Source organism: Myotis lucifugus, unplaced genomic scaffold (assembly GCF_000147115.1).
Source record: "Myotis lucifugus unplaced genomic scaffold, Myoluc2.0 scaffold_68, whole genome shotgun sequence".
NCBI classification, from domain to species: Eukaryota; Metazoa; Chordata; class Mammalia; order Chiroptera; family Vespertilionidae; genus Myotis; species Myotis lucifugus.
Window position 1 is genome coordinate 5620672 of NW_005871116.1, and position 25679 is coordinate 5646350.

General features: G+C 44.7%; 1 protein-coding gene across 12 annotated transcripts in view; it reads left to right on the top strand.

Annotated features, from left to right (window-relative positions):
* Nucleotides 1–25679, top strand: part of LOC111826324 (growth hormone receptor-like) — a 139422-nt gene that overhangs the window by 52923 nt on the left and 60820 nt on the right. For 7 of the 12 annotated variants that reach the window (XR_002829638.1, XM_023755041.1, XM_023755040.1 and 4 more), the window contains exon 2: nucleotides 7067–7147. Coding sequence is in view for 8 of the 12 variants with exons in the window: in XM_023755041.1 (XP_023610809.1) it covers nucleotides 7067–7147 (81 nt within the window). In the remaining 4 variants the exon portion in view is untranslated. Of the gene's footprint in view, nucleotides 1–4247; nucleotides 5457–5863; nucleotides 6430–7066; nucleotides 7148–9726; nucleotides 10888–17633; nucleotides 17795–25679 lie in introns of those variants that run through there. The other 5 variants (XR_002829640.1, XR_002829639.1, XM_023755045.1 and 2 more) reach the window with 5 other exon arrangements.

Consider the following 25679-nt stretch of genomic DNA (forward strand, 5'->3'; position numbering starts at 1 on the left):
TCCCCATATTAGAGATGAGTAATATGAGGTTTGGTAAAGGCAGGATTTGAACCTAGCTCTCTGATTCCAGAACCCATGCTCTTTACCCCTAAGCTTACCCTGTCTATAAGTGAAGATCAAGGATAGCATCTGAGGTAGAGGCTGGTGTTAATTTCTAAAGATCTGGGAAGTATCTGTGAATGATGATTAACTAAATGTGATCAACTGAGAGTGGAACAGATGGCATCAAATGAAACCAAGTGTCCAGGGTTCACTCAGAAGCACTTACATCTCACATCAATGTCAGCAGATTGCTTAATCTTTGTACCCGTTACCTGCATGGATAGCATCATCACTTCCTCAGCTGGTGGTGTGCCAGGTCCAGTTGGTACTGGCTTGCGAATCCATATTCAGTGACTGCAGTGAATCCAGTGATTGGGTGGATCCAGGTGCATGACGTGATAGTTTAAAATCAGCCTTGGTAGAGGTGTTTACACCACAGAAATTGGCAAGTGCTACGTATCATGGCCCTTTACTCCAGAGGAACAATTATTAAATATTTATCAGTACACCCCTGTGTATGACTCAAAAATAGATACAGTGTGAATTTTCACACTTCTGAAGGTAAGCAAAGACACACCCAAAAAAATGTCCTACAAATATAATCATACCTAACTCTTCAGTGAATCTTCTGTCCCCATGATTTTGCATTTGGAAGGACTGCTCAATCATAATGATTTTATACGTCACTAGAGGCCCAGTGCGCACAAAATTGTGTGCGAGTAGCTTGCTTCCCCTTGCCTCAGCTGGCCACCCCACCCATCGCGCTGGTAGCTCGCTGCCCCGCCCTCCGCTGCTCATAGCCCTCCGTCGCTAGTAGCTGGCGCCCTGCCCCACCCGCTGCTCGTTTGGTCATGGCCGCATTACCGTGTGACAGCCATGGGCCTTTTATATAAGAGATTATTTTTGTTATTTTTTTTTTACAGAATCAAATATGCTCACTGTAACAGTTTAATATTTATGAATGCAAGTACAAACATACAAACCTTAAAATGTATATATCAATGTTGTAAAATAGAAATATAAAATATAATACAAGACATGTATTTCTAAATTTAAATTAACTTTAAATTTTCTACCGATCACATTTTTTAAAATGAAAAGAAACAAGAATTAATTTTTAATAATATTTACCCCCAAAATCCAAAATATGATTTTAACAGTCAACATTGACATTATTGAAATATTTTGCAAACTTTTTTGTTACAAGCCTTCAAAATCCACGTATATGTTACACTTACAGCACATCTCAATTTAAATGCTACATTTTCATCAGAAATACTTAATCTGGTTTTAGATTTCATAAAATCTACAGCTGAAAAAGTAGATCCATATATCCAACCTGTTTCAAATAAACTTAACTAAATACTTCATTGACATATTTAATTAATTAAAATTTAGCTTATTTAATTCCTCAGTTGCATTAGCCACATTTCAAGTGCTTGATAGCCACAGGTGACTGGTGGTTCCCAAATTGGTCAGCATGGGTACATACCATGTATGATTTATTTGTTTTATTAAAAAGGACACTTACTATATATACTACTCACAAAGACTTTTTCCCTCCTCATCCATCCCTCACACATTTAAAATGCCTTCTCATCCTGTATTCCCTACTGGATGCGGAGAAAAGGGAAATCTCAGCAAAAGTACTTACATCGATAATGTCTGTGAACTTTTACTCCCTCACTCATGGGAAGGAAATAAGTAGACCTAAGGCATGTTGGTTTGACCAGTTTTCAAATAGCCACCACCAAAAAAAAAGTGGGTAATGAACTCCAAATGCAAACTGTCCAAATAAAATGCCTGTTGCTAATTAGAATGGGGCATTTTCAATACCTTTTTGGAGTCACCTTGTCTTTTTTACTACTGAGTCCTTATCAAAGCTTCACCAGACAGTCAACGAGATTCCGTTTTGCAATATTTCATTAGCAATCAACACCAGCATCAGAAAGTACATGTTTATTAGGTTACCTCCCTGGAGCCTTGGTTTAGCAATAAAACAATTCTGCTTCTGTGGTGATTTTTTTTTTCATCAGCTCTTGAATTTTTGGTATCAGAATAGCTAGATCAATAAAACAAAAATTGGGGGGGAAACATTATTTCTGATTGATTCAGCTGCCGTGTTGGTATTTTGCCTTAATAGGGCTACAAGCAACTAAATCTATTATTTTATTCCCCCCATATATTAATACACTAACATCATACTTCTAGGGATGCTTTTGACCACTTTTCTTTTAAAGGCCTGATACAAATCAGAGGGCGTAGGTAGTTTTGGGTGATGGTTCATTTCGTCTGTGCCAAATTACAAACCAGGAATGAGCACATTCTTCCCTATATGATCTAATGTAATTTTAAATACTACTTTTAATAAGGGTGATGTAGGGTTCTTCATGAAAGTGTTTTGTCTTCACATTAAGTTCATCCGATCCTCATTGCCATCCAATAATAACTTCTCTTTCGGTCTTTGCTCTCCTACCTTGAACTTCCCACTAGACATTCCCAACATTTCCACAAGTCTCATAATTGCCTTAAACACCAAGTATCCAAGACAGTCATGTGACCTTCTCCTCCCTCGAAACAGCTGAGATCCCAAATTCCTGATTTCTGTCGATAGTACCATCTTTCATTCGCACATACGCTATAGCCTCAGTCATTATGATAGACATGTGTGTCTCTCTCTCTCTCTCATCTCCATGTATCCATCCAGTCATCACCAAATCTTCAGTATTTCTCAGGGATACTGAGTTAAGAAGGTATAAGGGGCAGATTTCTGCTGAGAAAATTCACTTTTGCACATGATTTGCCTATCCCAAAACTTCCAGAGAGTTTCTGATTAATATGAGTTGCAATTTAATTTATTCCCCTTTATTCATAATTCAGAACCTTGTTCTCCAGCTCACCAGCTCCCTGAGACCACTACCATGAACTAGTCAGAACTCAGACCCACACCCACAACATGTGCACTGAGCTTTGTTGTTGTTTTGTTATTGTTGTTTTTGCCATAGCAAAAGTTCGCCCATCCCCTCTTACTTTTTCTAACCGATCACAATCCCCTCTTACTTTTTCTAACCGATCACAATCTTATTTGTCATTTAGTTCTAATTTTAAGACCATCTATTCAACAGCTGATTTTCCCCAGTTCTGACCTTCCATTTGTAGGTATGCCTCTTTTCCCAGTTTCCCGTGCCTATCTTGCCTAATTCCCAAAGTCAGGAACAATGGTTTGCATTGCTTTTGTTTTCTTCACTGTGCCTTGCACAAGGCTAATAGGCACTCATTGTTGGACAAATACTTGCTAATTTTAAATTAAAGAGAATTGAACCAATTGTTTTCTTTGCTTGAAGTTGGTTATAACAGGTTGGAAAAATGTTACGTTTAATCTCCATCTCTTCTCATGTGTTTATGGACTGTTTTATAGCCAAGAAATAAAAGTCAGTATAACATAGGCCTAACTAATGTGGAGGCCTCCTTTGCTGGGCAGTCTACAGAACTCAAACACGCCAGCTGGATCATACTGCTTTCAACTGGCTCTCCCTTCAGGGAGGGGAGAACAGGCAAAATGCCTCAGGCTCTGAGAGTGGGAATGGTGTGCTTCCTTCCAGAGTAGAAGCTTGTGTTCCCCCTGCAGATGCAAATCTTACCATGAGGTTATAGCCACAGAATGTATAAATATCGTTAGAAATCTAGAGAGGGATTTTTCAATAGAAAAATATTACAAACTTAAAAAAGCCAATAGGCTAGGGTACAATTTGGTATAATCCTCTGGCCAACGCCTGCCTGTACTTGGATGGTGGTTCTGGGGAAGGGGAATCATGGGACTTTCTCCAGCTCACATCTGGCAGGTCATTGGTAGATGGCATTCAAGTTCCACACTGTGTGTTGCACTCTGTCCTCCACTGGGACGTTTCATCTCACCCAGAACCCAGTGAGGGGTCCTCATACAGAAGCTGCCACGTGGAGCCTGCACAGCGGAAGCGGGCAGCTTACACTGAAATCTAGCAGAATGCCCACTGGCCTGGTTGTAATGGGGAGTTCACTGGGGAAGTGCAGCAGGCTGCCTTTGGAGTTGCCACGCTCTGAGCCAGCAACAGTGCACAGAGAGAGCATTAGTCTCTAATGAAGCCATCGGCTCCTACGGGATCCAGCCACGTTTCTTCATCTTCTCTGCTGCCCCCCGGGTTGGAGCGTGAGAGTGGGGTCCCTGTGCAATGCTCTCAGCGGCAGTGGACTGTTCTCACCTCCTGTGTGGGAGGACAGTTTTAAACATCCCCTGTTCTGCTGTAGGAGTGTGAAAACAGACTTCTGCTTCATTTTGCTTCGGGGGGATTCTGATCTATTTGTTTTGTGAGATGGAATGTTTTCTATGGAGATATGTTTGGTTCATAGAGGCATTGTGCTAATCAGTTTGTTACCGGCTCAAGGCTCAAGGTTCTCGTGCAGGATGCTTCAAAGGCCAATATTCAAAACGTCAGAGTTTGAAGTAGGGAACGGTTTATTGATGGAGAAGATGCCAACTGGAGAAGATGGAGGGATGCCTTATAGCTTCTGCAAATCCATCTTAAGAGAGCCCAGATTTCAGGCATCTTTTATGTCAGGAGAAGGGAGGAGGGGCAGGGCAAGAGGTGTGTGTCATCCAGGCACCAGCAGGAACCCAAGGAAGAGCACAAAATCTCTAAATCTGTTTGTTCCCCTGCTGCTCTGATCTGGTCTTGAGGCCCCGAAATCTTTACCAAAAGCTCCAACCTCAAGCAGAATTCCTCTGATAATTAGCATATCTGGAGCAGGAGCTGTTCACCTGAAGGCCAAGGGAGAAATGCAGGCTAGAATGAAGAGAGTCAGAGAGAGCCAGCAACCCACCCTGGGAGAAGTGAAGTTCATGTGCAGGCCATGGGAAGGGGTCAACAACTATTCACCTGAAGCAAAATTCACAGGTGTCTGGCATCTGCCAAATCTCTTTGAGTTGTTTGGAGAGGTGACTTGCAAACCAGTGAAAGCACCCTTCTGAGAACCACACACCTCTTTTTATCTCTACTCAGTTAGGAAGCAAAACACTGGCCTGCGAATTGGGAATCTCTGCTGCAACCAGACATCAAGAGAGGTGTGCCCCGGAGGCTCCTTTCCCTGCCACCAAGCGCGTGAGGGATGAGGGCTGAAACGAACTCTTCGGGGGGCAGCTCCTCAATGCGTTCCCTACTTAAAAGAATACTTAAAAAATAAACATTTAAAGGAAACATCCCATTACCAACAGGATGGCATTTTCAGCCTAGAACATATTTGTCTTTAGCCTTTTTCTGCATTTCTGCTGAGGCTTCAGACTATTCACCAAGGAGCAGAGGACCTACGGGGAGATGCTCAGAGGTTCCATTGGCACCGTAGACGGGGATGAGGCAAGGACATTGGGCAGAGCGTTCCAGGTTAGGAATTTAAAACGTGGATGTCATAAATCTCACAGCTGGTGAAGTGGTGGAGAATTAAGATACACACTCGGTCCTCTGAAGGACTCCCTGGGGCAGCGTATGAGCGGTCTTCGTGCATGTCAGCACACAAATCCGTATTCAGACGGTGTTATGTAGAGATGTGTTTTCTTAGAATTTTTTAAGAGCACAAAAGTATATGGAACATCCCTAGCCGGTTTGACTCAGTGGCTAGAGCATCAGCCTGCAGACTTGAAGTGTCCCGGGTTTGATTCCGGTCAAGGGCACATGCCCAGGTTGCAGGCTTGATCCCCAGTAAGGAGCGTGCAGAAGGCAGCTGATCAATGATTTTCTCTCATCATTGATGTTTCTATCTCTCTCTTCTTCTGTGAAATCAATAAAAAATATATTTAAGAAAAAACAAAGCATATGGAACAAAAACAATGGTGGGTAACCCACTGTCTGAAAATGAAAGTATAGACCCTGAGACGTTGTATACCGATTCAGAACTATGCAGCCATTCCCGGGGACCACGCCATCCCATTACCCATGAAAACATTCTTGTTCATCATGTCTGCCTGGTGCGGGGTAGTGAGCAGCGCTGTTTCATTATTGCTGAGAGTGCGCAGTAACAAGCATGAGGCCAGGAGGGTCCTGGTGGAGCTCCACGTGTGGTGATCAGGTGCCTCAGTGATTTCAGGGAGATATTGGCGTTAGTTCGTTGTCAGATGTAGCAACAGCTCTCCAAAGGGCAGTCTGCTGAGTTCACTTTAAATCAGCCCAAACTCGCCCCTTGGGAGGTCTTGGAAGTGGATGCCTTGTTTATTTACCCCAAAGCTTATTTCCACCGGGCAGAGGTGGATGCTGGCCAGGCATGCTGATCTGCTCCGCCATTCATCAAACTGGAGGGTCAAGGTGTGGCCACAAGTGGGATCCCCAGTGGCTAGAGGCGTGAATGGACCCTTCTCCTTCTGTGAGCCTTTATTCCTCCTAAAACTCCTTAGAGCCCCAGGAGGATGCTGGGGAGGCCCCTGAGGCAGGACACAGGTTCTGTTTTCTTTTGCTTCTCTCCTTTCTGTCGCCCTCCAGCTAAACCTCCTTAGGGTGGCTTGTTAGCACGGTCCTGGGTATTGTGAGTGTTCATTGAGCTCTTTTGTTCACTGGGAGACACACTGGAGAACTTTTACGATTACAGTAGGTTGTTTTACTTTTCATTTTATGGCCCTGTGCTTGGTGATGCTGATGAAAGGTTTTTATATTTCCTGGTTCCATTAAAGCAAACCACACTGGCCCCATAATAGGAACAATGCGTGGGGGTCATTTGTCGTGGGGTGGTTCTATGGCTGCGGGCCAGGATATGAAGATCTCTAGTGTCCGTGTGATTCCTGAGGGCAGCACCCACGGGGAGGAAAATGTATTACAACCTGCTGTTGGCTCCCAGGAAAAGAATGACACTGTGAGACTCAGGGACCCTGGACGATGACTAGGGTTTGCTCCAGAACTGCCATGCGTGTCAGCTCATGTGTGGTTTCCACAGCCTTTAAACGGCATTTAGTGATCATGGTCTGCATGGCGTTGGCTTCATCTTCCGCTTTTTTGTGTGATTGCAGGTCCTACAGGTATGGATCTCTGGAAGCTGCTGTTGACCTTGGCAGTGGCTGGCTCAAGTGATGCTTTTTCTGGGAGTGAAGGTGAGTTCTCTGTTCCCACCCGCAGCGTTTTGAAATAACAGTGAACGTTATTTGTTAAACCTAAGTTCTTGGGATGATGTCATCAAAATGTGTTACATTTTAAGTAGCGGCAAATAGGAAATGTATCTTTGGAATCATAAACTCAGAGGACTTTTCTGTGGGTGTTTTACAGGAAACACAGTAGCCAGCTTTGGCATCTGGTGTTTTCACATCAAAAATAAATGCCCCCAAATCATGCTGCAAGCATTTATGTGAAGGCAAACCAGGTCTCTTGGTCCTCGGGCTCCGGGAAAGATGCTGACATTACACTGAGGGGTTATTAACCTACTGATCACTTAGCTCCTGTATGATGAAGGATACCATAGCCTATTTGCAGAGCTCAGAATTAAAGCCTCTTAGTCATATTCTCTGAGAGTGGAAATTGCAGGTTTCAAATACATTTTGCCTCTTACTCTCTGGGTGGTGACCATCTGGCTATGTCTGAAGGACGAGACACCTGAAATAGTGAATAAGACACTCAGAAATAAAGACACCCGGGCCTGCTTGGCCATCCCTGTAGTTCTTCCTGGTTTTACCCGTTTGCTGGTGGAAAAGTCCATCTATGCAAACATATATCTCAGAGCAGAAATAACTGGACCAAGAAAGGGTAATGGAAGGAAGAAAGAAGAAGTTTTCTGTCCAGAAAGAAAACTGTGCTCAGAAGGAGTTGGGGAACTTCTTCAGAGATTGTCTTGTACTTGATGTTTTCCCAGCTTGGGCGTCCGCAGAGGGAACAAGCCATCTCTATCTCCCAGGCTTGTGGCGCCACATGCAGTGGCTGCTTTAAGAGTAGCTGAGCCCCTCTGCTCACTGGGCAGCTCCTGTTGAAAATGAGTTTCAGAGCAGAGGTGGTGCCCTCAGAAGTCCTCCCTGACCTTTGAGCCCAAAATAAATCCATAGTAGTGAGCTGCTGAGGGCGACCAGGGTAACTAAGAACACAAGCAAGGTAAAATATGTTACTTTATCTCTTAAAGCAATGGAGAAATATTTATAGAAAAGCAGTCATAATTGTTTGAAATATTTTTGGGTCTCTCTGGTGTCATAATGTCAACATTGTGCAAGTCAGACATGGAGGGATCGCAGGCCGCGTTTCAGCAGCTTTTCCCAGGGCCGGCTTTAGACCCTGGTTCCGAGCCAAGGCATTACAGCCGGGCTCCGCGCTGTTCCAAAGTCACGGCGCTTTACTCTCGACTTTCTTCATTAAGGTGACTTTCACGCCACTGGGCAAGGCTTGAGGAGTTTTAAAAACCTGTGAAATGGAAAGTATGGCAAATGAAATCTCTAAAGATGTATCTTTAAAAGTGTATCCCCACTGAAAGACGAACTCAAGTTACACTTTTGACCTAGAAAAGCTGCAAAGAGCCTCTATTTCAGCGGCTTTGACATTTTAGCTTGGACATAAACCTTTAGCTTCATGAGGGAAGTGGAGAAAACAGCACCATTAGCTGGCTCCGTGTGTGCCTTTTGGTTTTGCTTTCTGGTAGTTTTAGGTTTGCATTGTTTCTGTGTTTGGGAGGAGCAGGACATGAGAAAATGCAATGCTTGATAGTAAACACCAATCCGGCAGCCAGCCAACACTTGCACATGGTAAGTAATTTAGCAAAGGGACAGATTTCCTCCTGCTCCTTTTTCCTCTTAGTGGGCTAACCAAAATCCCTTTGAAGTGTGTGGCTACTCCAGAATTCTTCCTTAAAACGGCCTGGGGATTGTCAGGGTTGGTGCCTGATGTTTCTGTAGGGAGGTGTGGATGGGCGTGTTTGAGCATGAATGTGCCGTTCTGGCCATTTATCTGATGGATTTATCCAAAGCGATCACATGACAGAACGAGGATTAAATGTCAGATAACATCCATGGGCCATGTGTTTCTTTCTCTGCCAGGCCGGATTGTAGCCAAATCATTTTATTTTTATTTCCTCTCTCATTGAATAAGGTAGACTAAAAATACAGGTGAGGATGGCAAAAAAACAAAACAAACTCTAGTGTACTTCACCACCCATTCATTTGAACTCCGTTTGGTCAGTCAGAGATGTGCTCTGCTGGGTGAGGGATCTGGGAAGCGGCAGCTGGAGGGAGATGACAGATGTGTGTGCCTGGGGAAGGTTGGCACGTGAAGTGTTGAGCAGGGATTTTCATGCCTGGGCAGATGAGCAATTAGGAATATACTGGCCCTGAGAGGCTTTTTTATTAAGTCTAATTGCCCTATGGGAAATTTAACAAGAACTAAACACTGAACAGTGCCGCCATTGTCTTAGCTCGTGTTGCAATAGATGCTCTCTCGTCTTTCATCCTGCACATTAGTCTCTCCTCCTGCTCCTCACGGCAGGTTATAGTCTCGGGGAGATTTCTTATTCCAGAATCAGGAGTGACCGGCAGCGCCTCATTTCCAGGGGCCTTCACGGGGTCGAACTGTCAACTGGCCGCTTCAGAACTGCCCCTTCTGGGTGATGAGTTTAATGAGGAATGTGTTTACAGATTTGATGGACGGAAATTTTCTTCCGAGGAGTGCCTGTTATAAATGAGTCTCATCTCTTCTATTTCAGTTAGCCCACCCCTGAGCATGTTCTTTGCTGGATGCTCCCACCTCAGCAACCTAAGGCGGGAGCTGGCCTGCCTGAAAAGTTCATCTAGTCAGGACATGAGGAACTCCTAGAAATTAATGAGAGACTGTAGAGCTTGAAGGGATGGTGTGAAGGATGCTAATGGTGAAGGTGCTCTGAAAAAGAATCAAGGTGGACCAGACTAGTTAGTTCAACAAATTCAATGTACAGATATTTTTTCAGAGCTTTCTGTTTTCAAAGATTGCACTTAGGGCTCTGAGGAATACAGTGATTCTCCCCTCAAGAAACTTACCATGAGTTAAGAGATCAGGATATACACAAGGAATTACAGTAGGGCCCTGCCAGTGTGGCTCAGTGGTTGAATGTTGACCGACCTATGAACCAGGAGGTCACGGTTTGATTCCTGGTCAGGCCACATGCCCAGTAAGGGGCATGCAAGAGGCAGCCAGTCAAAGATTCTCTCTCATCATTGTTGTTTTGTCTCTCCCTCTCCCTTCCTCTCTGAAATCAATAAAAATATATTTTTAAAAGAATTACAGTAGAAGGCAATGTTGATTAACTATGGAAATAGTAGCCCAAACTGCAGTCTTTACGAGTGAGGAGAGGAAGGTCACTTCTGGCTGTAGCGAAGTAAAGAGAACTTCACAGAAGCTGGAATATAGGAGAAGCTGATATGATAAGGGAGCAGCATGGACAGACGTGTGCAGGAATCGACACGAGGTGGCACAGAGAGCAGGTTCTAGAGTAGCTGGGTTTCTACTCTGGACAGGGCGCTGTTCCAGGCAATGCACGGTTCCAGTTCACACACTCAGTATCCAACAGATAAGTTTTGAGCCTCTACTTTGTGGAAGGCATAGGATTAATTTGGCCAGAGTGTGTGGTACATGAGCACTGTATTTGTAACTATTCCCTTTGGAAGTAAACTTAGGTCAATAGATTGGAGTTAAATTACAGAAGGCCTACAGGTGGTAAAAGCTTCGTGAAGAAGGTAAGACTTGCTGGGCCTTCAGCATGGCTAGTATTTGGAGAGGAAGAGACGAGAGAGGAAGTGTATGCCATATCCTGCAAGTCATGGTTTTTCTCAGAGTTGTAGGCCAGCCAAAAGTGCTAAGCTCATGATAGAACATTTGTGTGTATGTGTCTAATATTTATATACAGCATATATAATATTTATGTATAATATATGTATATGTGTATGTCTATCCATACATTATATATAAATGTTATATTAAATATTATATATATATATAGTGTGGCTTGCAGGCAAAGCACATAATTATTATCTTACCACTCTAAAGATTTAAAGGTTCTTTATTGTTTAGTCCTCTCAAGATAAGAAACGTATACTAAGAGTGAGATGCCATGTCCTGAAGGAACCAGGATCCCCAAAACAATGTTCTCTGTATACCTTTGGGCATTTTCCTTAAACCTATGCAAACTGACACAGCACTTGTATGAAAGAAGAGACACTTTTGTTCTCATTGCAAACAGATCAGAAATAATGGCTCAATAGAAGAAACATCTATTTTTCTAAATAAACCCTGCCCCATTACAGTTGTAGCTCACGGAGCCCTGAGCAGCTGCCAAGACATACAGGATCTATTTCCAGCAAGTATCTGAGCCATGGCTGTAGTGGGGAGACAGAAAAGAGTGTGCCTATTAAATATTTTCAAGGAGAAACAAACAATCCAAGGCTTCCCATTCACCGGACGTGACGGAGACACCACAGAGTTTTAGGTTGCTGCTGTCTCTCCTGTCGCCAGGAGGCCAGAGCAATCTTACAGAGTCTTCTAGTGCCAGGGCCTGAGTCCATGCATATCAGCAACCCCGCATCACCTGGTCCTCCTGGTATCACAAACAGCTTTGACATCGGACTTCAGCAGGCCATAGCAGGCCAGGTTATGGAGCTTCTGGTCTTGTCTATCTGGTGCCAATGGAAGACATGAGCTTAGACCTTTGGAGATAATAACATAGAACACTCTTTCAGCAAGTTTTTACCGAGCACTGTAATGGATTCAAGGAGGAATTTTATATTTGTGTTTTCCTTTAAGAAGCTCATGGTCTGTAAAAGAGAAGAAAGACAAATAAAAACAGAAACAAAACAAACAAAACACACACACACACACACACACACAAAGCAAAAAAACATTTTAATTCTGGTCCCCTTAGGTTATGGAAGAGTTTTAAGCAGGGTACTAATACTGTTCGATTTTCACTTTGGAACTCATACTGGTAATAGAATGAAAATGAATTTGAAGGAGATGGTTGTAGAGGAAGATGGGTGTAATAGGTCAGGAGAGAGATGATGTAAGTGTGACTGTGGTGGTGAAAAATAGATGATCACAGACAGATGTTGAAGAGACGGCATCACCAGTGCTTAGAGTCCAATTCCGTGTGGATGTTGACTTCAGGAACTTTCAGCTTTCCTACTCCGTCCAGTGCTAGGTTTCCACATTTTTCGTTGATGCTCTCAACATCAGCAATGACTCACTTTTAATGCAGTGAAGTCCTGGAGCACAGCTCAGCCGATTAGCAGTGCGGTGGTTCTTGCACGCAACAGCTCTGTGGAGGAGGAAACGTACTGAGTCTGATGACAGCAGAGAACCCAAGCACCCTTATTTTACACAAGAGAACACCCACCTGCACCTAGCCCGGGTCCCACAGCCGTCGCTCACCTCTGCAGTGTGGCTCTGGTGTGGCTTTAGGCTGCTGTGCACTGAGGGGCCACAGCCCAGACACCGGCCTGAGCTTCCTCCCCATGAAGTCAGTGAACATTTATGACATACACCCCCACAGTATGTGTTACCTCATTGAATGCAATAAAATATGTGTAGGATGAGTTGGGAGAAGCAGAGCTGTGCACTGGGCAGAATCCGGGAGGTCAGCTAGGCCTGCACGGTAACTAAGTGACTCATCCCCCTCTTCTAAATGAAGTTGTCATCACATCTGCATTCCAAGTTGTGTGACAAAGTCTGGACTGAGCTTGAAATACATGCAATGTCATTTTTCAAGTGATTGACAAAATGACCACTGCATACCCTGTGTCATAAATTATTTTGGATTTAAAACTCACTAGACCTTTAAATTTATGAGGATGTTTTCTGCATCCCTGTATCCATATCCTCTAGCATTCTGTCATATAGAGTAGATCCTTATTGATTTATTAAGTGAATGAATGAACCAGCATCTACATCCTGACCTGGGACTTTCCCAATCATACTCCACAATTGTCATTGATGCTCTCTATCTCTAGTCTTAGAGCAGGGCTGGGTTGAATTAACATCCCTTTCCATTGCAGGGGGAGGGGGGGTCTGGAAATAGCTGTACACTGTAGAAGCCAGGACCAGTGCCCTCCAAGAAGCCCCAAGCATCCCTGTGTCCTACCCTAAGCCCTAACTAATGGACTTTCCCTGTTGAGGGAATGATCTCATTTTCCTACTATGTACTTCAGATGCCACTAGCGCCAGAACTTTGCCCTCCCCACCAATGCCAGGGAGGCTGATGCCCAGCCTAAGTCTTGTCAACCTTTGCCCAGGTGACTGAACTCTGTACCCCGTGCACCAGCCACGGGCCATCATCCTGCATTGAACAAACCAGTCACCCAGCACCACCGCCACCCTGGTGGGCAGCACCTTTATCTGTGCCCCACGTGCCTGATTAAATTTCCTCAAATATTGACAGACATAGTGAGGTATCATGAGGCCTGCAGACTTCAAATCCAAGTTTTCTCTGCCCCTTTGGACATTGAGCTTGAGATTATGAAAGACCCTGATTAGGAATTACATAAATAGCTGGTTCAGTTTTCCCAGCCCCATTCCTGGAATAGGAGATCTTTCCAATTTTCCAATGAGAGCTCATCTTAAAGTATGAAACTCAAAATTAAGAGCCCAAGTTATATTTATATAATCCTTCATTTATTAATATCTGAATATGAGAAACACTGGTATTTTGTGTGTCCCCTAATCTTACAGTAGAACGCTGCAAATTTGTGTAAGGAGAAATAATATTGAGTAGAATATTCGGCCTCTAGATTGCCATGTGTATGTACTGGTATTAATAGGTTCCCATTAGTGGTGATTGAATTGGTGATATTACCATGCAGTATTTTGGGGACCCTTGGCTTCTCCAAAAATGAGAGGTCATTTTTTTAGGAAAGGACTGTTTTGTGGCTGCCTAACATGTAGGACATCTCCTCTTATACCCAGCCACTGACCCAGCTGCTTTCTTGGTTGGAGCAAGAGGCACCAAGCTTTTCTGAACAACAGCTAATGAAGGATGTGTTGTGATGACCGTAGGGCAACAGAGAGATGGGGAAGTCAGTCAAGGAGCCCTGCCTAGTGTCGGGGCCCTGTTTGGCCAGATCAGCTTTCAGGGAATGGAATGCAGCGAAGCACCCTATGTGCCATGCTCAGACACCCCTGGCTGGGTTTGCACGCTGTTATATGACTGTGCCTGACTTCCCCTCTGAGCGTGCCAGCACCACACTGTGTGGGCGTTCACTCTGAACCTCATAAGCACGGTTGACCAGCTCTCTGTTCCCTGTGCAGCTATGTCTAAGCCTGGCTTCCTGAAAAGCTCTTGTCGAGGAATAGAAGGAGGTAGTTGAACTTCGGTGCCTCTATCTCCTGGCCATATGTGCATGTCAAACTCACATTTATGGAACAACTGTGAGTGTAAAAGTCAAAAAGGATGGCTACTCCCCACTGTCTTATTTCATTGGATGGATGCTATTACACCTGTATTCTGAGGTGTAAAAAACTTACTTTAAGGAGAAAATAGGAGAAAATAGGAGGATATTAAAGACAAAAATAGAAGGATTTTAGGCACTTTCATTAGCATGAGTTGTATTTAAAATGTTGAATTTGGGGGGTGATTTCTTCAATATGTTGGTTGAGAGTGGGTCAACTAATGCCTTAATGCAGAAGTTGGAAGGCAAAGATGAAGTAAGGCTACTGTGGCCACCACTGTGCCCACACTTGGCATTCAGTAACGTCTGTGTAGATTACTGATTGATTTCTGCAGTTAGTGGCCAGGAGCTCAGTTAGCTCTGCATTTGACTTGGTTATGCCTGATGTCCCCTGCTGCTGTGACCCCACCCATAGCTCTCACTTCCTTGGAGCAGCCAGCAGCTTAGACTGGGAGGGCATAGAGAGCCATGGAAGAGCCATGGAGAGGAGGAGAAGCTGGTCAGGTGGCCTTGGCTGGTGCTCAGAGAACCCACAGAGATGAGTGGGGCGTAGGCCAGTAAGCAAGTCTCTATACTGGTCATATCAGATTCCTGTTTCCTTCTCCTCTGCCACAGTCAGGAAAAGCAGTCAGCCCTAGCTGGTTTAGCTCAGTGGATAAAGCGTCGGCCTGCGGACTGAAGGGTCCCAGGTTTGATTCCAATCAAGGGCACATGCCCAGGTTGTGGGCTCAATCCCCAGTAGGGGGCATGCAGGAGGCAGCCAACCAATGATTCTCTCTCATCATTGATGTTTCTATCTCTCTATTCCTCTCCCTCTCTGAAATCAATAAAAATATATATTAAAAAGAAAAAAGCAGTCAAGAGCATCAATCTTGGACTTTGTAAGAGTTGTGTTTGAGTCCCAGCTCTGCCATTTTTTTAGGTTGAGTTCCTCAGAAACCAGATGCTGAGACAAGGATCCAAATGAAAGTAAATTATTGAAAAATGTTCCAGGGAGAAACTGATCTGGGACTAGGGAAGTGAGACGGGTGGAGACACCAAGCAAGGATGCGCTCTCCAGTTGTGCCCCTTGGGCTGGGTGGCAGGGGGGCGGGTATCTGTCTCAGTGCCTTTGGAAGCAGTGTTTCAAGTTGTCCAGATCAGGCCTGACCCCAGGAGGATGCAGGTTCCTAGACCCTCTCCGTTCTCCAAGTGGAGGTCCAGGTGGCTCTAGCGGCCCCGGACAGCCAGCAGAGACACAGTGCCGGGTACTGGGGGCAAAGGCACACGGGCATCTGTGCACAGAAATGGTTACGGTGTCATTGTCAGCAAAGTGCTGACAGCATTGGCAGCACCAGCCTTGGTGGTTTCTTACACTCTCTGGCCTCAGTGCTCTCATCTGTTCAAGGGGAGGAGAGTAATTGTTTAAAGCCATTAGGGAGGAAACACCCGTAATCCACTTGCTGAGATCCCATAGAAAAGGCACACGCTTTTTCAATAACTTCTCTTGGCTTCTATTGGTAACTTCTATTGGCTCCAAGTTGGGTTACTGCACACCCTGAGGCCTAAACAGACATGCAAACTAAACAGACGTGTGGAATAGCATTGATAGCAATATATGCCTAAAAGAAGCAGTTCCGTTGCATAAGGAAGTTATGGAAGCTAGAGTAGTTTAAATAATGAGTCCAGACAACTGTCTGGAAGAGGATTCTACTGTTTAAGATGTTTTCAGCAAAAGGGATAAGACACAATGGCATAAACTTGTATAAAGTAAGACGACTACTATATTAGTAGTTTTAATGGTGAATGTTCAGAAGATAGGGTTGCTAAAACCTTAGTGATCTAGTTCTGGTGCTTCTAATGCTAATAAATTTAAATCCGATCAATACAGCAGGTGGGTCTGCAGTGAGATGACTGACGCTGGGGTGATACTGGTGAGTCGGTCAGTGATCATTCATTGGGCATTTGCCCTGTGACAGATAGGACACCAAGAGGTTGTGAGGCACAGTCCCTCAGCTTGGCCACCAGGTGCACTGGGGATGTGGCAGACAGAATTAAAACCAGTTTACAGCAATAATACTAGAACAATTTAGTGGATCCAGTTGTACCTCCTTTATAGTTAATCCCTCAGTTAATTCCCACAGCAGTGCTAAAAGGAAAGTTCATTATTACCTTGTTTTTAGGTAAGGGCACCAAGAATAATTATGTAACTAATTTACATAACTGGTGAAGGCAAGTTCAAGCACAAGTTCAGCCCAGGCAATCTGACCCCAAGCAGTCTGACACTGCACTGCCTCTGTGTCCGGTTCCCGTGCTGGCGGACTATTGTAGCGCTCACCTCTGTGGGCATTTTAGCTGATGTGTGGAAGCTGCATTGGTGTCACATTGTCATGTTTTACATGATGAAGCTAAAGAATCATGGTTGTGTCAAAAAGACAGGTGGTGATTTTGTGAACTTCTTCTATAAATCCCCTAAGATGCAGATTCTTTAAGTTTAATGGAGCACTTAGACTTTCAGTGTGAGCCTCATTATTTCATATTATATATATGTAGAGGGGTTATATTTGTGTGTGTGTGTATATATATATGTTATATATGGGCATATGTAGCTATGATATATCAAACTTATATGTTATTTGTTTATGGGTATGTACATGTGATATATAAAACTTACAAGCTATAGGTAATTTCCTCAGAGTAAGTGGGCATCTCTTCTTGAGGCTAAATCAGGAGCCCAGGTTTGTGGGGACAGAAGCCATGGCTTCACCTTTGAAATAAACACCTTTATAAACAGTACCTGCTGGGCTGCTGAACCACACCCCCAGGCACCCTCAGCCCCTTCGCTACCAGGCTTTCCCCCATCTTTCTAGGGAGGGCCAGGCCCGCCTTATGGGATCAACTCTCGGTTTTCTTGTCTGCATGATTTATGGATTATTCATGAACGCAGAAGCTGTCCTAGCAGAATTATACTACACACACTCACTCTTGCACTGTAAGCTTTTGCTTGTTTCTAAATCTATACCTCCCTGTCCAAAGCTTAGCCCATCCTCATAGGACTAACATTCCCTAATTTGTCCAGAGGACTTGAGTTGGGCATAATGTTGTTCTCATGCCATTTTTTTCTGATGGGATTTGTGCACATGAATTAGTGGGAGTGAAACCACGCTCACGAAAATAAAAGTCCTCCATTCACTGGAATTTCTTTTTTGTGTTGCTCTTTTAGGAGAAAGGCAAATTGTCAGCAAAGAACATTGTGTCAAGCAAAATAAGCCAGTCAGAGAAAGATAACTATCACATGATCTCACTTATGTGTGGAATCTAACGAAATAATAAACTGATGAACAAAATAGGTCCACAGAGGCATAGATGCATGGAACAGACTGATGAATCTCAGGGGGGTAGGGAAGGGGGATGGGAAGAGATTAACCAAAGAACATCATATATGCATAACCCATGGACACAGACAGTAGTGTGGGGAAGGCCTGGGATGGGGCAGGGGCTGGGTGGAAAGGGGCAAAGGGAGCTCAGGAAACTAGGGGACATCTGTAATACTATCAACAATAACAAAATAAATTATTAAAAAAATAAAAACAACAACAAAAACCAATCAGAATGCCTTCTTTGCCACTAGTGATCCCATCGAATGGGTGATGGGAAGAAACATCAACCAGTTAGCAGCTCTGGGCCATGAATCCAGGAACCTGGGCTCTGTCAGGAAGCCGCTCCGTGGTTTGGGGCAAAAGCTCTTAATTTCTCTAGACTCAGTTGCTCATCTATTAATAAAACCTGACAGAGAGAAAAATTGAGTCTGCCCCTTTCAACTCCAAACATATTTTTCTGTCATTCCTGGATATGGAGGTGGACCTCAGCAAGGGACTCCTTCCGACCAAGCCCTGGCGATGGACCTTCGTCTCCTACGCTGGGTTTTTAGTCAGTTACTCAAGTGAAGACAAGGAAGGCGGCTAACCCAACTTGCAGCGGAAGCAAAGCCCACGGCAGCTAAGGTGCTCCCTGACAGACGGGCATTCAGAATATCCTGACAGCCTCCTGTAGTCCAAACCACCGGGGGCCAGAACACCCAGGGGGGGTTGATAGGGATAAATGTAAAGTCCTGTGTCTACCTGGTTGTTTTTTTTAAATCAATTTCACAAATGAAGGAAGTGGAAGTCCTGGCTTACAACAAGTCCTCTAAGAGACTTGACTGTTATTTAGTTGGTTGCATGCATAATGTAACTCAACTGTTACAATGCAGCTGCCAAAGTAAACTAGCTCAGGCTGCCTTCCTAGAAAGGGGGATGGTGCGGGGAGTGTGGGGGGGGGGCGTGCTGGGACAATGGAAGCACCAGTCATCTGAATTTAGCACTGGCTTATGTACCTAGAATAATCTGGTGAGTTGCAGCCATCAAGATTTAAGAAGGGTGGGCACACCATGCAATATACAGATGATGTATCTTAGAAATGTGCACTTGAAGCCTATATAATCGTAGTAGCCAATGTCACCCCAACACACTTAACTTACAAAAGCAAAAACAAAGTCCCCTCACTTCCTGCTTGCTCCCAACCACTCAAGTAAGGTTTTCTCAAAGACAAAAGATGGAATTGACTTGCCAGTATCTAACCCTGCTTCCCTTTAAACAGCTGATATTTACATTTACCTGGTTCTCTCTAGCTGTCCTCCTAGGAGCTTTAATCATCACAAACAGCGGATGCTGTAAATGTCCTGAAATACCTCAGACAGTGAATTCCTCCTCCTTCCAGTGCATGGAGGTACCAGGTGCTACACCCTGAAGGCACAGGGTTGGGGAACCAAATGTTCATCCCGGGTCAGCAGTTAGTAATCAAACCATGAGCTTGCCCTTCCCAGGGGTTTTGGTCAGTTTGTTTGCATATGTTTGAGGAAGACGAATGAATGCAAAAAGTGGTTTTATATGGTGCACTGCATAATTTCTTATAGGATATATATATATATATATATATATATATATATATATATATAGGCATTATAAGCAGATAACTGTGTGTGTGTGTGTGTGTGTGTGTGTGGTGGGAGGTGTCCTGTGCATTGTAACGTGGTTAGTAGCAGCATCCATGACCTCTACCCCCTAGGGTGCACCAGCAGCATACCAGTAGTACCCAGCACCCTCAGCTGTAACAACCAAAACATCTCTAAACATTGCTAACTGTTCCCTGGGGGACAAATGGCCCCCAGTGGGGAACCACAGGTCTAGATCCGGTGACTGCATGTTGACATGACAGGGCCCTCAGTTGTTGAAGGGGTCAAATTAGATAAGCATGTTTTAGTAGTTTTAAAAGTTAAACCAATATTTAGACAGATAGTAACAGTACACCCCTTATCTTTCCGCGGTTTCCTTTGTTTATTCATCTAAGACCTTTGTGTGCTGGGTGCTAGAGACCCATAAATAAATAAACCTTGAGAGACTTCAAGGTTTGCCAGGTAAACAAAGAGGGTAGGAAAAAGAGAGAGATCATATGAGACATCACATAATGAGCACATGTATGTAACATGCACAAACGTGGTGGGAGCCCCAAGAAAGGAGGGGCTGCCTTTGAGCCAAACCATAGAAAACCAGTTGGACCAGAGAGCCAGTCTGTAGCAATTACTAGTTGACTAATTGGGGCTAAGTCCTTATCATGGGATGCCATGTATTCGAGCCGTTTTGCCACAAGTATTAAGGTGCCTGCTGACAGGCTGTTCAGCACAGATGACGGTGCTATCATTTCTTTAGGGCTGCTCTTCAAGCGTCTGAAATCTGAATGAGCGACTTGAGAACTGAAGTTGTCACAGACATCTGTCCTTTTCCCCTGTCCTTTTTCATACCTGCTCCGGTGATAGCAAACAGTCAAACAAAAACAGTAAGATAAAGATAAAAACTCCGACCCAGACCTCCTGAAGTAGAGTCGCAGCGACACCAGAGAACACCGCGTCCAAACAGAAGCTCAGTCAGGAATATATTCTTCAAGGCGACCTTGATCAGCTCACTTTGGGTCTCTTGATTCAAAAAGAAATGTGCTTAGCTCCATGAACACCTGTAATAGACTAAATCTGATGTTGTACATTCAGATAGAAATAATTCTGCCGAAGTGACTACCTGCTAGTCCCACAGAGATTGGGTTGGCCATCCTGAAAGGACCAGGGTGTTCTACATCATAATCATTAACAAGGAAACTCCCTCTAAAAGCCGGCGTGCCCGATGGAGCCACATGTACATTACAGGCCACAGCACCTCCCCTCTAAGTCCGCCCTGCAGGTTTACTTGGTCTGTGTCCTCCTAGGGTGCATAGAGCAGGGGTTGTTAGGTTATGAGTCACCTCGTTTTAGAAGGGCACCCTTGCAATCTGTCACTCACGCTTATTTATGAGGAATGCAGCCACTTAACATCAGCTACCAAGTCCCCATGAACACACAGCCACACTGAGTGCCTCCACCAGATGCTTCCTGTCCCTTCGCTTCCAGAATTAAAGGCTATGGGGGGGGGGGGGGGACTGAGAGATAGACATGACCATCTATTCAGATGCGTGGAGAGTGTGATCGCTGCAAAGCCAGCTCTTGAAATTAATATCATTGGTGTGAGATTAAATTTCCTCCATCTAAGACCTGCCTTTTTAGCACCGGAGAAATCCATCTCCCTATTGAAGGTTACATTAATATAGAACATTCCACGCACTGACTGTCACATGCCTTTGGAGTAATCTTGCCATGCTGTTTTTTCAAGTATCGCAAGTGAAACAGACAAAGAGCTGACAGGTGGATCTTGTGGTACATTCAGAATCTTTGTGAAAATGTCCCCACCATTTTTAAATCTCAGTTTGATTATATTTATGAGGAATGAACATACCATGTATGGGCATACGCATGTATCAATAGCCCTTATTTGGCAGTGCCCTATAAAACCTAGTCTGTGTTATGACTTATAAATCAGAATTTTATTAGATATATTCATATCTTATCTATGGTTTGAGCCAGTGGTTCTCAACCTTCTGGCCCTTTAAATACAGTTCCTCATGTTGTGCCCCAACCATAAAATTATTTTCGTTGCTACTTCATAACTGTAATGTTGCTACTGTTATGAATCGTAATGTAAATATCTGATATGCAGGATGGTCTTAGGCGACCCCTGTGAAAGAGTCATTCGACTGCCAAAGGGGTCGCGACTCACAGGTTGAGAACCGCTGGTTTGAGCTGATTGTCTTCAGACTCCCTATTTGGAAAAAAATATGCTTTTCATAAAATTACCAGGAGTCAATTTATCCAACAAATTTTTTTGAGCGCCTACTATATGCCAGGCACTACTCCAGGTCCTTGGAATGTCTCTCTGAACAAGAAAGATAAAGAGAAAAAAAAACCTCCTATAGTCATAAAGCTTTTCTAAGCATCATGTGTGTGTGTGTGTGTGTGTGTGTGTGTGTGTGTGTGAGTGTGTTTGAAAATGACATATGGGAGCATGAGGCAGACAGGCTATACAACAATAATTAAATTATCTAGTAGGTTAGAGGGTGGGAAGGGCTCATTGGAATGTACCCCAAAGTTGACTTCGAGTATTTTATATGAAAATCCCAGGTTTGAAATGTTAGAAACCAATGCAAAATAACTTGACACTAAACTTGGGGTCTGTCCGGAGGCTGCGGCACCGACCCTCTGTTTACTGGTGAGGAAGCCCTGGCCCAGCAGTGACCAGCAGGGGTGGGGCCCAGAAGCAGACTCTGCTGTGGCCAGCCTTGTCGCCAGGGACCTCGCTGCTGGAATCTCCTGGAAAATCTGTTTGGGAACATTGCCAAGTCAGGCATGTCTTCAGGAGCATGCCGAGTGGCATCCTCATGGCAGAGTGGTCAGCAGCAGAAGGATTTTGAAATGTGTGGATTAGGTGGAGACAAGACCCTTAAGAAATCACTCTGCTATCCCATGTGGCAAGCAGCCACAGAAGTGAGACCCCCGATTTATTCGCCCTCATTCTCTGTCTCACTCACAAATGACCACTGACCGTTTCCCAGGCTTCCTGGAGCACCAGCAGACACGGGTGGGGTGGGTGTGTTGGCCTTGCCATCACGGCTCTCTCTTATTTCTGTCTCCATTCCTGCTCTGCGTGTAACTGGGACTTGGCATCATTCTTAGATGTCCACTAAATTATTTGATTGTGTCTAATTGTGTATATATCCAGGTTAAGAACAGAATTGAAAAGACCCCACATGTTGTGATGGAATAAACCAAAGTCAACGGCCATGGCGTAGACTCAACCCTAAGGCAGCCTTGCTGGAACTTGGTTCCCCAACTGTAAATGGGGTTTAACCTTCCTACTTACAGGCTGGCTGTTTGGGTTGAAAGGTTGAGAGTGTGAGTCTGGAATAACACTCCGAAAATTACAATTCACACTCGAGCACTTTCAGTTACTTCGGCCCATTCTCTCTCCAGCGAAGGGTTGGTAGAGGGATAGACAAGTCTACCATCTCTCTGAAGGTTGCTTCAGGCATATTTTATGTTAGTGTAATGAGTCTTCTGAGAGCTGAAAGGGACCTCAAACATCCAATGGGACTAACCTTGGTTGTTTCTCAGAATAAGCTGGAAGGCTTTTTTGTTGTTGTTTTTTTGTTTTTGTATTTTTAATACAGATTCATGAGCTCCACGCCCAGAGATTCTGATGCATAAGACCTCGAGTGAGGCCTGGAGCTTGCTTGTTCGTATGTTTTGCGTTTGTGATTGTTTATTTTAGGGAAACTCCACACATGAGTCTGAGATGAGCTGGTTTGGGAAACCTTATTCCAACATTCTATTAAAGCTGACCTCCTCTTTCCATCCTCGACTTCACTTAGAAATGGAAAACCAGTAATTACTCAGGCGCTCATCCTTCCTGCTCAGTTCACTTGCCTCCGTGCACCCCCATTACTTGGCACCCCACCTTGACAGCTGCTGTTGCCAAGCACCCACATTAATCTATTTTGACATCCTCTCCCTTCCACCTGCTGCCCTCTAGTGGAGGTGCTGGCAAGCAGCAAACGATTTCAATGGCAGCACTGCCGGTTTGGGGGGGCGGGGGCGGGGGGGGTGCAGGTCTCACAGAGATGCCCACAGAACACAGCTATGAGAGAAATCACTAGCCCCAGGCTGCTCGGACACTGTGTGCACACAGCTTACATTTAGAACAGAGCTACGGAAGACCTCAGCATCCGTTTATGGCTTATTTCTGGGTTTCAGAAATTTACCTGGAAAAGATTATTCTTGGGATATTTTTGCTTCCTTGTCCTTCATTTCTTTCTCTGTCACCTACCCACATTCCACCTCTTGCAAAAAAAAAAGGGGGGGTGGGGAGCTGTTCTTCCCTACCTCTCCCAACCTTGTGGACTTTCCAAATCTTGCAAAAACATGAGAGGGTGTGTTCATTTAATCCTTACAGTTCGGAAGTGTTTGGTTACCAGGAGGAAGGGACAGACATGAACGCAGTGTTAGCAGTGTAATGGACACCTAGGTGATGTGCCCCCCTTGAACCCCTCCGAGACCCCGGGAGGCGCCTGTAGCCCACCCGCTTTTTCCCGGGCAGCGGGGAAGATTGCGGTGCGCCACGCAGAGAGCCCGAAGCTGGAGCTTAGAGTTCAGGCTGGCTGATGGGAAGCCCGAAAGGCTTCTGTCCTGTGCTCCCCTCTCCCCACAGTGACTCTGTAGTCTTCTACTTAGGAGGAAAGAAATAATAGCATTCACAGTGAAGGACGTTAAGTCTCATGAGACTATTTTCATAGTAAGATCACTCAGCTTTTCTTTTCGTTGATGTTTAATCCTCAGTGCATCTCTGCACAGTTCCCAATTCCTCGGTTTAACGCTCTTGCATCCAAAACTGTTTCGCCAAGGTAACTTGGCAGGTGGGTACGGTCGGGTAGGAGGCGAGGTCAGCAACAGCCACAAACGGATGACACAAAGGTTGAGAAGAGATAGGACAAGGGAGATGCTGTAGACTCCTATAAGCTGTGGTGAAACTTAGTTACCCATATCAACCAAGAGAGCAGAACCCATAGACCAAACACCAAAACCAGGATAAACTCATGCAGATATAGCGATCACGTAGGATCCTGTGGGGGATGGATACACACACAGAGTTCACCCTTTATATGTGGGTAGTTTTTCACTCTTCTTTTAGCCTTGACAGTATCTTGGTGATTTTTCTTAATATTTTTTTCTTAAGGGACATAAACAGTATAAGAGTTCATTGGACTGATTTGTCTTTTCTTATTACTGTATATGATTACTATTGGAATACTATCATACCACCCATTTCATTTCTTGAATGTGTGCATGTGCGTCTACACACACGCACACGCACACACAAACTGCCTTTTTCTCCTGTAATGACAGAAAACCCAGCTCTGTGTTGATAAGAGACGTTGCTGTGGGACCCGGGCCCAGGCCTGCCTCTGGGTGAGCAGTACAGTGTGGAAAGTACAATACTGAGCTCTGGACTACAGTTCTCTGCCCTTCCGCCTACCTGTTAGCCTTGGCCAGACAAGTGAACTTCAGTGAGCCTCGGTTTCCCCTATGAAGTCAGGATTATATTACGCATGTGCCTGACCTGAGCAGGCTTGTCCGGGGGGGATTCCTCAGGGCTCCTCCAACTCTGTGAGCTGCGCCTTCGTTGGTGAGACGGTCGAAGCCTCTGAATAGGTCCATGAAAACAGTGTCAATTAACCTTAAACAGCCGTTGGTTGTGTCTGAATGGCACACCTCGCATGCAAGATGCTCTGCTTTCCTTTGATAGATACTCAGCTGAGAGGATCCCTCCCGTCTGGTTCTCTCTCATGCGATTTTCCTGGTTTAGTTGACATGCATTGGCAGAGCTAGAGCCCCTCGATTGAGCCGTTACAAAGCAGCGCGCTTCTGTAGATAACGGCATCTTCTCTTCATTTGGTTGGATTTTGCTGGGAGTTTGAGTTCTCTGGTGTGGACCATGTGTGGCCGGAGGGCAGTGCGTTGGGATCCAAACCCCCTCCTGCCCCCTGCAATGTGCCAGCCGCCCCTGTGCCTGCTGCCCACAGCCCCGCGCTCACAGCTAAGGTGTGAGTGTGACAGCTGCCCTGCGGCTGGGAACCTATCTAGTCAGTTACTGTTCTCATGGCTCATGTGTTTAAAACCACAACTGAAACAGAACTTTATCCCCCGAAGTCTGCCCCCCTTGACGTTTCAGGATCCCAAAGAGTAAAAATCTCTTCATTTTTTGATGACTAGAGAAATGTGCAGAGATAATCCCTGTCACAAGCTTGAAAAGGAAAA